The sequence below is a fragment of the Canis aureus genome, chromosome 1 (assembly GCF_053574225.1).
Source record: "Canis aureus isolate CA01 chromosome 1, VMU_Caureus_v.1.0, whole genome shotgun sequence".
NCBI lineage: Eukaryota > Metazoa > Chordata > Mammalia > Carnivora > Canidae > Canis > Canis aureus.
The window spans coordinates 61,266,491-61,282,624 of record NC_135611.1 but is presented as its reverse complement, the minus strand read 5'-3'; the positions used below and the strand labels follow the sequence as shown (position 1 = coordinate 61,282,624).

The 16,134-nt window shown below is 34.2% G+C and overlaps 1 protein-coding gene and 1 long non-coding RNA gene across 9 annotated transcripts in view; one reads left to right on the top strand and one right to left on the bottom strand.

Annotated features, from left to right (window-relative positions):
• Positions 1-16,134, top strand: part of TBC1D32 (TBC1 domain family member 32) — a 211,104-nt gene that overhangs the window by 114,909 nt on the left and 80,061 nt on the right. For all 7 annotated transcript variants that reach the window (XR_013381762.1, XR_013381757.1, XM_077901391.1 and 4 more), the window contains 2 exons: positions 14,451-14,573; positions 15,803-15,911. Coding sequence is in view for 5 of the 7 variants with exons in the window: in XM_077901391.1 (XP_077757517.1) it covers positions 14,451-14,573; positions 15,803-15,911 (232 nt within the window). In the remaining 2 variants the exon portion in view is untranslated. The remainder of the gene's footprint in view (positions 1-14,450; positions 14,574-15,802; positions 15,912-16,134) is intronic.
• LOC144316055 (uncharacterized) overlaps positions 14,671-16,134 on the bottom strand; it is a 117,159-nt gene continuing 115,695 nt past the window's right edge. Inside the window, exon 8 of one of the 2 annotated variants that reach the window (XR_013381857.1) lies at positions 14,671-15,101. This is a non-coding gene — a long non-coding RNA (uncharacterized LOC144316055). The remainder of the gene's footprint in view (positions 15,102-16,134) is intronic. The other variant, XR_013381856.1, reaches the window with a different exon arrangement.

The following is a 16,134-nucleotide window of genomic DNA, read 5'->3' as shown; positions in this document are numbered from 1 at the left end:
GTTGGTTAAGTGTCTGACTCTTGGTTTCAGCTCAGGTCATGATCTCAGGGTGTTGGGTCAAGGCCTGGATGGAGCCATGAGCCTCTGCTCAGCCTGAAATCTGGGGGAGATTCCCCCTCTGTCTCCTCCCCCTTTGCACCTTTTCTCACTTATTCAGGCTGTCTTTCTCTTAAATAAATAAATGAAATCTTAAGAAAAAAAAAAAGATTCTGTTATGGTTTGTTTTCCTCTTTATCTCTTTCCCCCTCTCCCATATGTTCTTCTGTTTTGCAAACCTCTCAATTTGTATGGATCTCTCACTCTCTGGCACACCTATGTCATCTAGAGTACCAGCTACTTCCTTCCCACTGAGGGACGTCCAGTTAACATTATATAAATAGTTTTTCTTGGTGACCTGAGGGATGGTAGGACAATGAAGGTGGTCTTGGACTAAATTTTGATAAAATTTAATAGTTGTATTACTACTTTCCATGTTGGTGAAAGCAGACTGCTTCCGGTGTTCACATTGGACAAATCAGCATTATCTTACTATTTGTAGAAGGTTCGTTAATTGATTTTTGTAAGCAGACTATCTTGATGTCTTTTATTACATATAATGAACACACACTAAGGCTTGGGGAAAGACAAGACCATTGGGCAGATTGAACAGTGCTTCCAATTTCTGATGTATATGGAACTTTGTTCACAGAGGCTCATGGTCAGTATTTAGTATTTCAGAATATTTTGGTATCAACGATAAAAGCATGGTTGGGTTTCCACTGTTAGAAGACTGGAAAAATCCTGAAACTATCAATATTTTATATTGATCTTTTTTCCAAATGTAGTTTATAAATTGTGGCCATTTTATTTGAGTAATGTATTTCAGGAATGTCTGTATTTCTTCACAGAAAATTTAATTCACTTATTAGATTTTCTTTCCCCTTGTGGCAGTAAGATTTCTGTAGATTATTTGTCTAGAAATAATGCTTATGTGCAGCATTAAATGTCTAATAGAGATAAGGATTTAGCCTTCAGTACCTGAAATAAGGTGAGAAAGCTGGATTATTGGATGTCAGCTTATTAGATGTCATCAATAAACTTGGTTCAAATGAGGTAATAGAGTTGGCTAAATATCACCACAGGTATCCAAATGCTTTCACAGAGTTACTAAAGGGGCCTGAATCCCTTCCCACTTTAATCATTTGTTATGCCTCCAGAAGTTTTGCTATGGACAAACTCTTTTGTATCTTTACCACCTTCAAATAGCAATTTCATAGCACCTAGGGTGCTAGACTGTTTGGGCTTATAGGAGCCACAAGACTATAATAGCATGGATAAGACTGCTTAGCATTACATGAAATCGGAAATAAAGGAACATCTAAGGTCTTTGACTATTGTTTGTCTTTTGATGTACAGAAACTTAATTTCAATAAAAGTAACTTAATGATGCCTAACCTAAGAAGGTTTATGTCTGGGGTAGGTAGAGTTAATCTACTTCTAACCGTATTCTGAGAGAGATAGACATGTATTAAATACACATACTATTCTGAAATTTTTGCCTGTGTAACTTGCTGTTGATATTTTAATATAAACTAAATTATTTTTAATACTTTTTCTCTGTTCATAAAAAATAGACAATTGGTTATATACATACTCATATTTACATTTTGAGATATGTCTTTCTGGTCATTTTTCTAGATCAATGGCTATAAAATAATCTGCACACTTCTATTTACTCTGTAAACTTGGCTTTAATATTATCTTTGGGCTAAAAAAAATTAGGCTTTTCCTTCCATGTTTAGTCTGACTGCTAGCTTATATAAATATGCTGGTATAATTAATGAGCCATTAAGATCTGTTTATTAGATGATTACATAATTGAGTAGCAAATAGTATTATTTGTTATTGAGTCTTACAAGAATCTTTTTGCATAATTATTAGAGCATGCATTTTTTATAAATGTTCTAGATTTATTTGTTACATACATGTTTATACTTATGGATGTAATGACTGTTTTTTTTACATTGCATTCGTAGATAATAGTTGTTTTTTTCTGAAATATTAAAAATATAAATATTACATAAAATATAAACCTATAACTTAACAAATTGTTGTAAAATAAATGTCCACATAATCCCCATTGAGTAAACATATTAAGAGAACTTATTAGTTCTCTTTTTATTTGATTTTGTTTGATCATGAGTCCCTTCATTCCCCCTTATGGTAACCACTATTCTGACTTTCATGGCTAAATTTACTTCTTTGGTTTACTTTATATTTTTTCTACATAGGCATGTATTCCTAAACAATGTATTTTAATTTTGCTGCTTTTGGAGCTTTATATTAATGGTAGCATAGACTGTATATTCTATCATGCCTGACCTTTTCTGTGTAGTGTTATTTCTAAAATTAATGTTGCATGTATTTCAGTTAATTTATTTTCATTGCTGTATAATCCATTGTATGAATATATTGTGTTTTGTTTATATATTATGCTGTTGGTGGACATTTGGGTTATTTCCAGTTTTCTACTTTGGGCTATTATAAACAACTCTATTACATGTGAAATGTCAGCTACATATTTATTTGTATACATACATATATGCATAATTTTTCATTGTGTTGCAAAACAGATATCTGAATATGCAGAAGTCTGTTTCTGAATTTCCTAATGTGTTCAATTGGATTTTTTTCATACTATACAAGTATCACATTGTTTTAATTAGTATAGCTTTGTAATAAATTACAACAACTGATAGAACAATTCTTTCCACTTTTTTTTTTCAAAAAATATCTTGGCTACTTTTACTTTCTTCCTTTGCATATAATTTTTTTAAAAAGATTTTATTTATTTTAGAGAGAGAGAGAGAGAGCAGGGAGAGGGGCAGAGGGATAGTGAAAGAATCTCAAGCAGACTCTCCACTGAGCCCAGAGCCCAGAGCACAGTACAGGGCTCGATCATCTCACAACCCTGAGATCATGACCTGAGTCAAAGCCAAGAGTTGAACACTTAACCAACTGAGTCACCTACACGCCCCTCCATATAAATTTTACAGTCAGTCTGTTACACAAACCAGCCCACTGGGATTTTAATTATTATTGGAGTGACTCTTTAGATCAATAGGGAGTTCATTGACATCTCCATAATACTGAGTTTTCCAATTTGTAAACATGATATGTATCTCTATTTAAGTGTTCTTTAATTATTCTCATTAAATTGTTTTTCTTTTTTCCAATGAGGCCTTCTATATCTTTTGTGAATTTAATATTTGTAGCTTAATATTATGGTCCTCAGTATGTATTATAGTATGTGGCAGTATCAATCTGTGGTTAAGAACATGGGCTCTGGAATCACATTGCCAGAGTAATATTAGACTTAGTTTTGACCTCTCTATGCTTCTATTTCCTCATATGTGAAATAGAGACAGAAATTCCTCATAGAATTTTTGTGAGACTAAATATGTTATACTTCTCCCAAATTTAGAACATGAAAAAGCATCTGATAAAGATTTAATGTATATACAAATTATTCATTCATTTATATTATTCTCTTTTAAAACATTCCTTTTAGATTATTAGTGGATGCATTTTGTTGAACTCTTATAAGAAGCTTAAACCTTAAATTATTACATAATGTACATTTAAACTAACTTCGTAACTGAATCAAATATACATCTTCATAATATTTAATATTCTAATCTAGATAGGCACTATATCTAGTAAAATTTTTTACATCCTATAGTGATATGTTTTAGCACTCTACATATAGGCTTATGCATTTCTCATTGTTATCTTCTATGTTATTATTTTTGCTATTGTGAACACAATTTCATTTTCCATGGTAATGTTTTAAATGGTTATTACTGGTATGTTATGTAAATTATTTTTTGTATTTTGTTACTGGTTACATAATTCTCACATACATGTATCTCATATATATTTACATACACATACTTTTCTCCTCGTTTCTAGTTGTTTTCTCCATATCAACCAAATGACACACTTATAGTTTCTTAGATATAAATGTTGGAGCTTTTTTCTATTTGTCTATAATGTATTACCACAAACCATGTGGCTTGAAACAACACTCATTTATTATGCCAGTTTCTGTCTTGGTACACCTTAGCTGGGTCCTTTGTCCACAGTGTCACAAGGCTACATCAAGGTGCCACCTGGGGCAGTGGTCTCATGTGAAGTTCAGTTAGGTAACTTTCAAACTTACACAAACTTTTTCAAACTTACACAAACTGTTGGTGGAATGTAGTTCCTCATGATCTTAGGAATGAGGGTCTTATTTACTTGCTCTCTATAGGCTAGAGGCCTCTGTAGGTTGTCAGCTGAAGGTTATCCCCAACTCTTAGAGGCCATCTGCAGTTCCTTGCTATGTGTCTTCCCCCAAATGACTGCTTTGTTCCTTCAGAGCCAGCAGAGGAGAGAGACTTCAAGCAGGACACATAATCTTATATAACTTAATCATATAATCCTATCTCTTTCCTCACTTTTAACATTCTCTGATTAGAGGCAAGTCAGGTCCTGCCTATACATAAGGGAATCACAGGAAGGCATGAGTGCCAGGAGGGTGGGCATCTTGCGGATCCTAGAGTCTGTTTATTACAGAGCCATTTTTCTGATCAATAGATTCTTTACAAACAAAACCCTGTTTTAAGCCACTATCTTATCTAAATTATGGCTATAGCTTTTTAAAACTGGTGTATCTTTTTCAGTCCCTGCCTAATTTCAGTCTGTTTTATATATAGCCACCAGAGTGATCCCATTAAAACACAAATCAAATCACGTCGATTCTATACTCACAAGGTTTCTCTCATCAGGATAAAACCATACTCCAGTGGTTTCTCATGTCGTCAAAGAAAAATCTGGAGTTATTGCAATGGCCTTAGAGAGTCCTGTGTGATCTGGACCCCTCATATTACTTTGACCTCATCTCCTAATACTTCTTCCTTTTTATTCCTCTTCAGTTTTACTGGGCACCTCACTCTTCAAACATGCCAGACACGCTCTCACCTTAGGTTCTTTGTTCAAGCTGTTCTGCCTGAAACACTTTTCCTTCTGATGGCTCCATGGCTTGCTTCCTCACTTCTAACAGGTCTTCATGAAGTGTCTGTCACCTTCTTGGTGAGGTCTTCCATAACCACCTTATTTAAAATTGCGTTTAGTTATCCATCCCTATCACCTCCTTCTTAAAACTCTCTATTCACTTTCTTTCCTGCTTTAGTTGTATCCATACTGTGTTTTGTTAACTTTTTATATTGTCTTTCCCTCTAGTATTTTGCATTTCATGAGGCCTGGGATTTTCGTGCAGTTGTGTTCAGTGATGTATCCTGGGTGCTTAAACAGTGGTTGGCACTTAGTAGGTATTCAACCAATATTTCTTAGAATTAAGTAAATTGAATTTTGTATCATGGAAGAGTGGTTTCCAAATAAACAACCTTATCATCTTCTAAAGGAAATTATTACCTCTTTTCATAATGGCTTTTTTTTTTCATCTTTTTTTTTTTTTTTTTACATTCAGCTTAAACTTCTAGAAAATGTTAAAAAATAATAGGCAATTTTGCCTTCCTCATGACCTTAATGGGAATGCATTTCCTGTTTATGCTTTTAGCTCTTGCACGGAGATAAATTTGTTTTTAAAATCAAATTAAAGAAGTAACCTTTCTTTAATTTACTTAGAATTTCTTTGAGGGCAGGGGATAGAGAGTGGATGTTGAATCTTAAGTAACTTTTAAGCATCTGATCTGATGATTATATGGTTCTTTTCTATTACATACTGATGTTATGAATTACATCAGGAGATGTTTTAATATTAAACTATTCTTCCTGGAATGAACTGTACTTGGTCACAGTCTGCTGTTTTTTAATTTATTGCAGGACCAAATTTGCTAAGCTTTACATTATTCCTATTACTTGTAAGATCTTAAAAGTCGTACATGATTTGTTAAAGTTTCTGTTTACTCATTCTCTAATGAGGAGAATCCAGTCTGGCATAGATTTGTTTTCAGAGTTGCTCCAGTTCACCTTGGACCATCTCATTGTACTCTAGATCTTATAGACTCCTTCTTTTGAGCATAAACCAGAGGACGCTGAGGGTCAGTTTCACCTCCTATTCACTGATAAGTAGCCTAGAGAAAGCAGAAAGACCACTAGGTCTCCCTACACCTTCATAACTTAAAGCCTTTTTACTTAGTTGATCCTTCCTATTTTTCTAACAAAATATCTATATAAAGTCATCCTTGACATCTTTCTTCGTTGGCTCCATATATTCAGGATATTTTGTCAGTTCTTGATGTAATTAAAAATCCCTCTAGATAACTGAGTCTATGTCTGGATTTTCTTTCTTTCTTTCTTTCTTTCTTTCTTTCTTTCTTTCTTTCTTTCTTTCTTTCTTTCTTTCTTTCTCTCTCACTCTCTCTTTTCTTTTCTTTTCTTTTCCTTTCTTTTCTTTCTTTTCTTTTCTTTCTTCACATATCATTACTACACTTTAAAGATTACTGCAGCTTTGTAATGTGTTCTGATGTTAAACCTCTTCCTAGTAGTTATTCCATTGTTTTGCTGGTATTGAATGGTGTTGTGGAGAGTCTGAAACCAACTTAACCTCACCCCCACCCGACACACACTTAGTGATTTGATCTTTTTTTTTCCTGGATACCCCACTGATTCTTTTAATTTAAATCTAATTAATAGCTTGATTAGGCTTTGTCTCGGTGTTGACTATTCTGGTGCAGTTTACCCTGGGACATGTCGTACTTTATATACTTAGGTTCATGGCTTCTTTTCTCACAGAATCTCTTGACTAATATCATTAAGGTGTGTCCTGCTAGTTCTGTTTCCTCATCAAGAAATTGACAATTTAAATTATTTCCATTATATTTTCCATACTCCTATTCAGTCCTCAATACCTTGTGTTTTTTAAGTCTGCTTTTTTTTTCTGCTTCCAATTGTGCTTTAATTTTTATAACAGTTTTATTCTTTTTTTTTTCCTTAGCTTTGCCAGTTGATGTTTTAAATTGTTTTTTTTTTTCTCCTTTTTTTCCCCTGAGCTTGTACAGCTCTACTTTGTGAAGAGCTTATTGGAGACCATTGCTTTTATTAAATATTTTTGACATAACATTCTATAAGTAGTACAATGTATTTTGATACATTGATACAACTTAATTCATGGAAAATTATTTGGTCATAGTTTTCAAGTGTTTAATGGCAACTGTTTGTGTGTGTATTTGTGTGTATTTGTATTTAGCACCTGTTCATCCTGTTATTTTCCTCCTTTTTCTTGGAGCACCTTTGTACATATCCCATGGTATTTGAAGAGATGTTAATCTCTTCATTATCAACTGTTTGTAGGAGGCTCTTGTTGAAGAGAAAACAGGATCATGTTTCCTGTTAGCTGGAATTTTTCTATAGGCCTGAGTTGTGTGTGTGTGTGACCCTTTTTTTGTGCTGTCCCACCCATCTGACTATGGAGGTAGTCAGTTTTGCTATCAAAAATTATCTCTATAACCAATAATGAATTATTGCCTGTCTGACTCCTTGTTCCACATTTCCTCTTCCTACTAAGAAACATAGTAGGACCAGGGATACTTCTGCTGCCTTTTCCACTGTTGCAAACAGACCAAAAAGTTTTTCCTCTACATTCTGTGTCTCAATTTTGAGAAATTTGAGAAATTTGTTCTTTTTACTTAGGAGTTTATTCTTTGGGGAGGTGGTGGTGGTGGTATTTTGTTGTGTTTTATTGTCATGGGCAGCCATGACATTTTTTTCTCAATTTCTACCCCTCCCCTATCAGTGTTTGTTCTATTTTTGCTACACTTGACTGCCTTCAACTTATTTTATGGCTAAAAATTTTTCGGTTATGCTATTTTCTTTTCCCCTCAATCCATGAAGTCATTTCTAGGATAAGAAAGGGGAAATGGCAAATTAACACTGTAATCTTCAAAGAACTCTGAGTCTTTTGGTTTTATTGTATTTTATCTAGCAAAAATTGTTTTTAGTTTTATAAACTAAGTATGGACCATTTCTCTAAATTGATGACAGATTTTTCCCTTAGTTTTATATATATTTAGTTATTTTGCCAGATACCTAGGGATTGACATTGAATTACCATATTTGATTCTTTTTTAATCCAAATTTTAATTTAAAATCTAGTTAGTTAACATATATAGTACAATGTTGGTTTCGGGAGTAGAATTTAATTCATCACTTAAGATAACACCCAGTTCTCAACATAATAAGTGTGCTCCTTAATGCCCATAATCCATTTAGGCCATCCCCTGCCCACCTCCCCTCCATCAACTGTCAGTTTGTTCTCTATAGTTTAAGAGGCTGTGATTTGCTTCCATCTTTTTTCCCCCCTTACCTTGTGTTCATCTGTTTTGTTTCTTAAATTCTACATATGAATGATATCATACAGTATTTATCTTTCTCTGACTTACTTTGCTTAGCACATAATACACTCTAGGTCCATCCACAATGTTGCAAATGACAAGATTTCATTCTTTTAGATAGTTGAGTAATATTCCTTTGTATATTCCTTTTCTTATGTGATTGTTGAAGTTAGGACTTCCAATTCTACGTTGAATAACAGTGGTAAGAGTGGACATCCTTATCTTGTTCCTGACGGCAGAGGAAAAGCTCTCCATTTTTCCCCATTGAGGATGATACTAGCTGTGGGTGTTTTATAAATAGGCTTTATGATGTTGAAGTATGTTCCCTCTAAACCTGTTTTGTGAGGATTTTTATCAAGAATAGATTATGTATTTTGTCAGATGCTTTTTCTGCATCCTTTGAATATATCATGTAGTTCTTACCTTTTCTTTTATTAATGTGGTGTATCACACTGATTTGTGAATATTGAATCAGCCTACAGTTCAAGAATAAATCCCTCTTGATCGTGGTGAATAGTCCTTTTAATGTACTGTTAGATTCAATTTTCTCGTATCTTGTTGAGAATTTTTGCACCCATGTTCATCAGGAATATTGGCTTATAATTGTCCGTTTTAGTGGGGTCTTTGTCTGATTTTAGAATCAGGGTAATGCTGTCCTCATAGAATGAGTTTGGAAGTTTTCCTTCCATTTCTACTTTTGGAACAGTTTGAGAAGAAGAGAGATGAATTCTTTTCTTTCTTTCTTTTTTTTAAAGATTTATTTATTTTAGAGAGGTGAGACTTATATTGCTATGTACTTCTCTCTTATGACCACCTTTGCTGCATCCCAAAAGTTCTGGACTGTCATGTTTTCATTTTCATTTGCTTTCATGTATTTTTAATTTCTTCTTTAATTTCCTGGTTAATCCATTCATTCTTTAGTAGGATGTTTTTTAACCTTCGTGTATTTTTGGTCTTTCCAAATTTTTTCCTGTGGTTGCTTTATAGAATTGTGGTCAGAAAAGATGCATGGTATAATCTTAGTCCTTTTATACTTGAGAAGGCCTGATTTGTGACCCAGAATGTGATCTATTAGGAAGAATGTTCCATGTGCACTGGAAAAGAATGTGTATTCTGCTGTTCTAGGATGAAAAGTTTTGCATAGGTCTGTTAAGTCCATCTGGTCTAGTGAGTCATTCAAAGCCATTGTTCCCTTGTTGATTTTCTACTTATATTATCTATCCACTCCTGTAAGTGGGGTGTTAAAGTTCTCTACTATTATTGTATCAGTGAGTTTATTAATGTTATTAATTGATTTATATGTTTGGGTGCTCCCAAGTTGGGGGGCACAAATATTTGTAATTGTTAGATCTTCTTATTTGACAGACCCCTTTATTATGATACAGTGCCTGTCTTCATCTCTTGTTACAGTCCTTGGTTTAAAAAGTGACTTTGTCTATTTTAAGTATGGCTATTCTCTCTTTTGATGTCCATTAGCATGGTAAATGGTTTTCTATCCCCTCACTTTCAATCTGGAGGTGTCATTAGCTCTAAAAGGAGTCTCTTGGAGGCGTATACAGATGGGTACTGGTTTTTTTGTTTGTTTGTTTTTATCCATTCTGATACCCTGTGTCTTTTGATTGGAGCATTTATTACATTTACATTCAGAGTGATTATTCATAGATACGCATTTAGGGACGACTGTGAAGTCGTTATTTCTGGAGATTCTCCCTGTTTCTTTCTGGTCTTTGTTGCTCTTGGTTTTTCTTTCCCTCTCAAAGAGTCTGCTTTAATATTTCTTGCATGGCTGGTTTAGTGTTTACAAAGTTCCATTAGTTTTTGTTTGTCTGGGAAACTCTTTATTTCTCCTTCTATTCTGAATGGCATCCTTGCTGGATAAAGTATTCTTTGCTGCAGATTTTTCCCATTTAGCATGTTGAATATATCATGCCACTCTCTTTTGGTCTGCCAAGTTTCTGTGGATATATCTGCTGCTAATCTGATTTGTCTTCCCTTGTAGGTTAGGGGATTTCTTTCGCCTTGCTACTTTCAGGATTTTTTTCTTATCTCTGTATTTTGCAAGTTTCTTTGGATAGATCTGCTGCTAACCTGATTTGTCTTCCCTTGTAGGTTAGGGGATTTCGTTCCCCTTACAACTTTCAGTATTCTTTCCTTATCTCTGTATTTTGCAAATTTTACTAAGATATGTCTTGGTGTTGGCAGGCTTCTGTTTATTTCGATGGGAGTTCTCTGTGCGTTCTTGATTTGGATGTCTCTTTCTTTCCTCAGATTAGGAAGTTTTCAGCTATGATTTGCTCAGATAAACCTTCTGGCCCCTTTCCTCTCTCTTACTCTTCTGGGACTCTTATAATACGAATGCTATTATATTTTATGGAGTCACTAAGTTTCCTAAATATGAATTTGTGATCCAAATTTTTCTTTCCCTCTTCAGGTTTATTATTTTACATAATTCTATTTTTTATATCACTTATTCATTCTTCTCCTTCTTCTGTCCCTGTGGTCATCACAAATCCCATCTGTTTTGCATCTTGGTATTAGCATTTTTTATTTCTGACTGACTAGTATTTGGGTCATTTATCTTTGTGCTAAGGGTTTCTCTGTTTTTTTTCTATGCTTTTCTCAAGGCCAGCTAGTATCCTTATGATTTTGTTTTAAATTCTGGTTCAGACATATTACTTATATCTATTTTGATTGCCTCCCTGCCTGTGACCTCTTCTTGTTTTCTCTTTTAGGATGAATTCCTCCATCTTGGCATTTTGTCCAGGTCTCTGTCTTTTATGTGTTAGGAAAGCCTGTTCCTGGGCCTATTTCCACTAGAGCTGAAGCTTTGTAGCACTCTGATGAGTAGACCTAGAGCATGCAGCTGGTCTTCTGGGGGAGGGACCTGCTGCTGCTCTCTCAATCATATTTTCCCTATTAAAAAGACAGGTGGAGAGCACAGAGGGGCAGGGTGTGGTGTAAGCTGCTCCAGCCTCCACTGTATGCGCTCTGTCCCTCCCTGAAGGTCTGTGCTGATGCGAGTGGTGAAAAATGATGTCAGCCCGCTCTCATTTCTGGACAGGGGAGTTCACACCTACCACAGTTTAAGAGGTCCTCACAGAAGAGCAAACAGTTTCCTTTCTTGTATTTCTGGCTTCCGTGAAATCCCTGCCTTCACCCTGTCTGTGTCTAAGGCTTCTGCCTACCTGGTGGCCTAGTGCTCCTTTGTTTTATCTTAGGCTTGCAGCTAGGTTTCAAAACTACAAATTTTAGGAACCTGGTGCAGATCCTTTGGAGGAAGGTCTCACCAAGCTCTGGCTAGTACTAGTTTGTTCCAGAAAAGCAGTTATAGGACCATGCAGGGGTTTGGAGTTTATGATAAAGTGTAGCAAAAAGCCAGTATCCAGATTAGCTGCCTGCAGTAGTCATCTCTGCTCATAAGCTAATGAATGGGGCAGCTCAATGGCACCCACAGCTCTTTTGTCCCTTGAGAGGCAGTGCTGCCTCTCTCAAATGCACTCCAAGAAGGGGAACTCGCCCAGCATGATCCAGGGGATCCTCAGAGCATGCAGTCAGCTCCAGGGCCTCTGCCCTTTTTCTCTACAGGAGCACGCTGTGCCCACCAGGCTTACCCTGGGAGTGGTATGGACTTCTAAAACTTCAGACTTTCAGCTCTGCTGTTTATAAAACTTATGATAATCAGCTCCTCTTATTTTCTCAGTGTTTTTGAGAAAGTGTCTTTCTTGTGCAGTCCCCTGTGTTCTGCTTTCTCTTTCTCTCTCTCTCTCTTTCTCATCTCTCCATGATCAGGGCTTCCTCCTCTCTGCAGCACCCAAGATTCTTTTCTTCCCTGAATCACATCATCATACGTCTTACCTTCCATGATGTGGCCTCTTTTCTCCCTCTGGTTATGCAGTTTGTTCTCCCAGTCCTCAGATTGATCTCCTGGGTATTCAGAATGATTTGACAATTATCTAGCTGTCATCAAGGGATGAGGCAAGCATAAGGGCTTCCTACCATGATCACCATGATCTTCACTCCTCTCACCATTTTTGACTCTTAAAGGCATCTGTCAAACATTTTTTCTCTTTATGGATGCCACTGAATAGGTAAAACATGCAATTGCACCAAGTTCAAAAACTATAAAAGATACTCAGAAGTATGTTCCTCCTCACCCCCAAAGCTAACAATTCTTACCAGTTGTTTTGTCCTTGTAGAGAGATTCTATGTAAAAACAAATACACATTTAGTATGCCTGGGTGGCACACTTGGTTAAGCATCTGACTTTTGATTTTGGCTCAGGTCATGAACTCGGGATCATGGGATCGAGGGCCATGCTGGGCTCCATGGTTAAGATTCTCTTTTTCTCCCTCTCCCTCTGTCCCTTACCCCACTGAGTGCACTCTCCCTCTCCCAAAATAATTAAATAAAATGTTTTAAAAACAAACAAAACAAAAAACAAGTATGTATTTATGAGTATATTCAAGTGATTTTCCATTTTTATTCAAATGATACTGCTATATACACTGCTTTGTGCTGCTCTGTTTTCACTTAACATAACTTGGAGATAATTCTTTATCTAAACATATATAGTTGCTATGTTGAATATCTGCATAGTATACCACTATAAAATCCTCTTCAAACATTTGAACTCTGTTCTATGATTGGACTCTTAAGATTTTTTATTTGCTCTTATGACCAGTCTGCAATAAGTGTTCTTATAAATATGACTTTGTGCTCGTCTTTGAATATAACTCTAAGATAAATCAGGAAGTACATGATTAGAAGGCTGGTTGCTTCTTGAACTTTTGTTTCCTCAAATACCACCTTTCACAGAAACTGTCCCTAACCACTCAATCTACCATAGCCACCTAATTGATGTTGTCTTCATGTTACCTTTTTAATATACTTTTTTATCATAGAATTTTTAAACATGAGAAGTAGAATGAGCAATAATATAATGGAAGTTCCATGTACCTGTCTTACTTTCATCAGTTATTAGTATTTTCCAGTCTTGTTTTATCTCTCTCCCCTGCTCCCATAAACATTTTTTAAGTTCTTTAAAGCAAATTCCAGATATGCCATTTTCTAGGAACAATTTGGTATGTATATCTAACATTTAAGACCTGTTTATTTAAAAAAAAGCATAACCACTTTGCCATGGTTATATTTAACAAAATTAACACCATTTTCCTGATCTCATTCAGTATCTATCCCATGTTTTCCTATGTGACTAAAAAATGCACTTTATAGGTTTTGCTTAAATCACAATCAGAACAGAATCTTCACATCTGCTTGATATTTTGCTTTTAATTTATAAGTTACCTTATCCCTTTTTCATATTTTTCCCTGAAAAAATAATATATAACAATGTGTGGGATTTTCCAAATTCTGGGCGTGGTTACTGTTTTCCTCCTTGTGGTCATCTTTCATCATATTTTTCTGATTTTTGTATTTCCTGTAAGCTGATAGTGTAATGTGTAATAACTTGCTGGCTAGTTTCAGGTTTAATTTTCTTGGCAAGAATATTTCATAGATTGTGCAGTGTACATGCTTTTGCATCGCAGCAGGAGCCGCATGATTTCCACTTATCTCTCTTTTATCGAGAGACAAGTGGAAATCATGCATGTTTAAAGATAGATCAGTGTGTTTGGGTGTTATTAGCTTTATTTGGCAATTATAAAGTTAGCCATTGACATTTTACCTAATGAACATTTCCTGGATGGGTAGAAAAATTAGTCTGTCATTCCTTATGTAATTAATTGCTGATACAAGTGGTGGCAGTTTGCAGTTTTTATGAATTTGCTAATGTCCTCTAATTTCTAAATTAGTAGTTGAGAATTTACTATTCCTACATTTAGATAATTAAAAAACTAGATTAGAAAATGCCCCTGATCTTTAAATAATGTTCCAATGAGAAGAACTTTTGAAGTCTGTAACTAATCAAAAAGATTACAAATGTGTTTGAAGAAACTGTGATCTTTTTCATAAAATTTGTATTCCCATGTGGAGGTATTCTTTTGAGACACCAAGAAAGTTTCTTAAACTTTTAGGATATATTTTATAAAATCTGCTTTATTGTCTCTTTTTATATAGGTTATTAAGTGTGGTGTGCTGTGATCTAGACACTCTTCTCCTGCTAGAGGCTCAGTATCAAGTATCTGAAATGTTACTAAATGCTCAAGAAGAAAATATCTTAGAAACCTCTGAAAGCCACAGGTAAAACCAACAAACAAAAAACTATTAAGACACAATATTAGTAACAATAGTCTTTTTTTACAGATGCTCTGTTAAGACAGTAATTTTGTGCATATAGTCTCATGTTTTTCCCCAGATTTAAATAACAAAGTCAAAAGCAATTAACATAAATGTCACCATTAGAAATTTTATGATAAATGGTCATGGGGAGGGCTTGAACAGTACTACTTTCTAAGTTTTTGTTTAATTGAGCTTTTTCTTAAAGATCTGATTTTATTGATGGTTCCATGAAGTTTTATCACCTTCAAATTCAGGCTGCATGTGTAAGATGACTTATTAAACAAAATGTTTGATTTCATGTCCCTTGTAGAGTTACTCTTTATCTTTACTTCATTCTCTTAATTATGTCAGTTCATATTCATAAATTCTGATTATTACGAAATGAAGTTATGGTAATATCTTGATTTTTTTTTCTGTTATACTTGTCATTGCCTCAATTTGGCTGACATTCATTGAATACACATTCAAAAACTGGTATTATTTTCATGTCTGTAATTAAATAACAAAATATATATTATAAATATATTATAAATATATAATATATAAATATTTTGTATATTTAATATATAAATATATAAATATTATAAACATGTAAATATTATTTATATGTATAAATCTATATATATTTTGTGTGTGTGTGTGTGTGCATATATATATATATATGTATATATATATATATATATATATATATATATATATATATATTTCCATTCTAGCTGGTTTGGAAAAATATAGAAGACCAGGCATATTACTGGATTCTCTTGATTTGATATAGAAGGATGGTATTAACAGCTGCAGGAAGTATAGAATCTACTTCAAAAGCAACATTTAGATTTTGAATTTAAGGTACTAGGCCTAGAATCTAAGGGAACCTTTACTAAAAATGTGAAAAAGTCATTGCGGAAATAATGTAGGTCTTAATTCCATTTCTTTAAATGTAGTAATATTTGACAAAATATTATTTTATTAATATTTATCTTATATCAGTTACATCTCTATCAGTCCTTTGTTTTCTGACAAAGAAAGCTATAAGATAAAATGAATTTAGCCCTTTTAAGTGATACATTGTTAATCATTTTCCAGATTTTTCTATAGAAAATTTTCTTTTTTCTTTATACTGTACTGAATCTAAGTTAAGATTTATATTCATATTCAATTTAGATGACAAAATTGATATGTCTGTTTTTCAGGCATTTCATAATTGATGGCTTATCAGTAGAAAGAAATCACGTTCTTGTTAGAATAAATTTTATTGGTGGGCCCATGGAACGAATTTTGCCTCCAAGGGTACTAGAAAAGGTAAGTGGGGTAAAGAAGAATCTTTGTTACTAGAAAAGCCATAGGATACAAATAAACACTTTCAAATGAAAATAGTATTCTTCCTGACAGAGAGCTCCTGAGTGCTAGTTTGTATTGCAGAGTAGGTTATTGTTTCATTAAAAGTTGCCTTTTTGTTTGATGTGATGTTTATTTTGGATGTCTTTGTCTTTTGTGATACCCAATTTTTATTAGATGAACATAT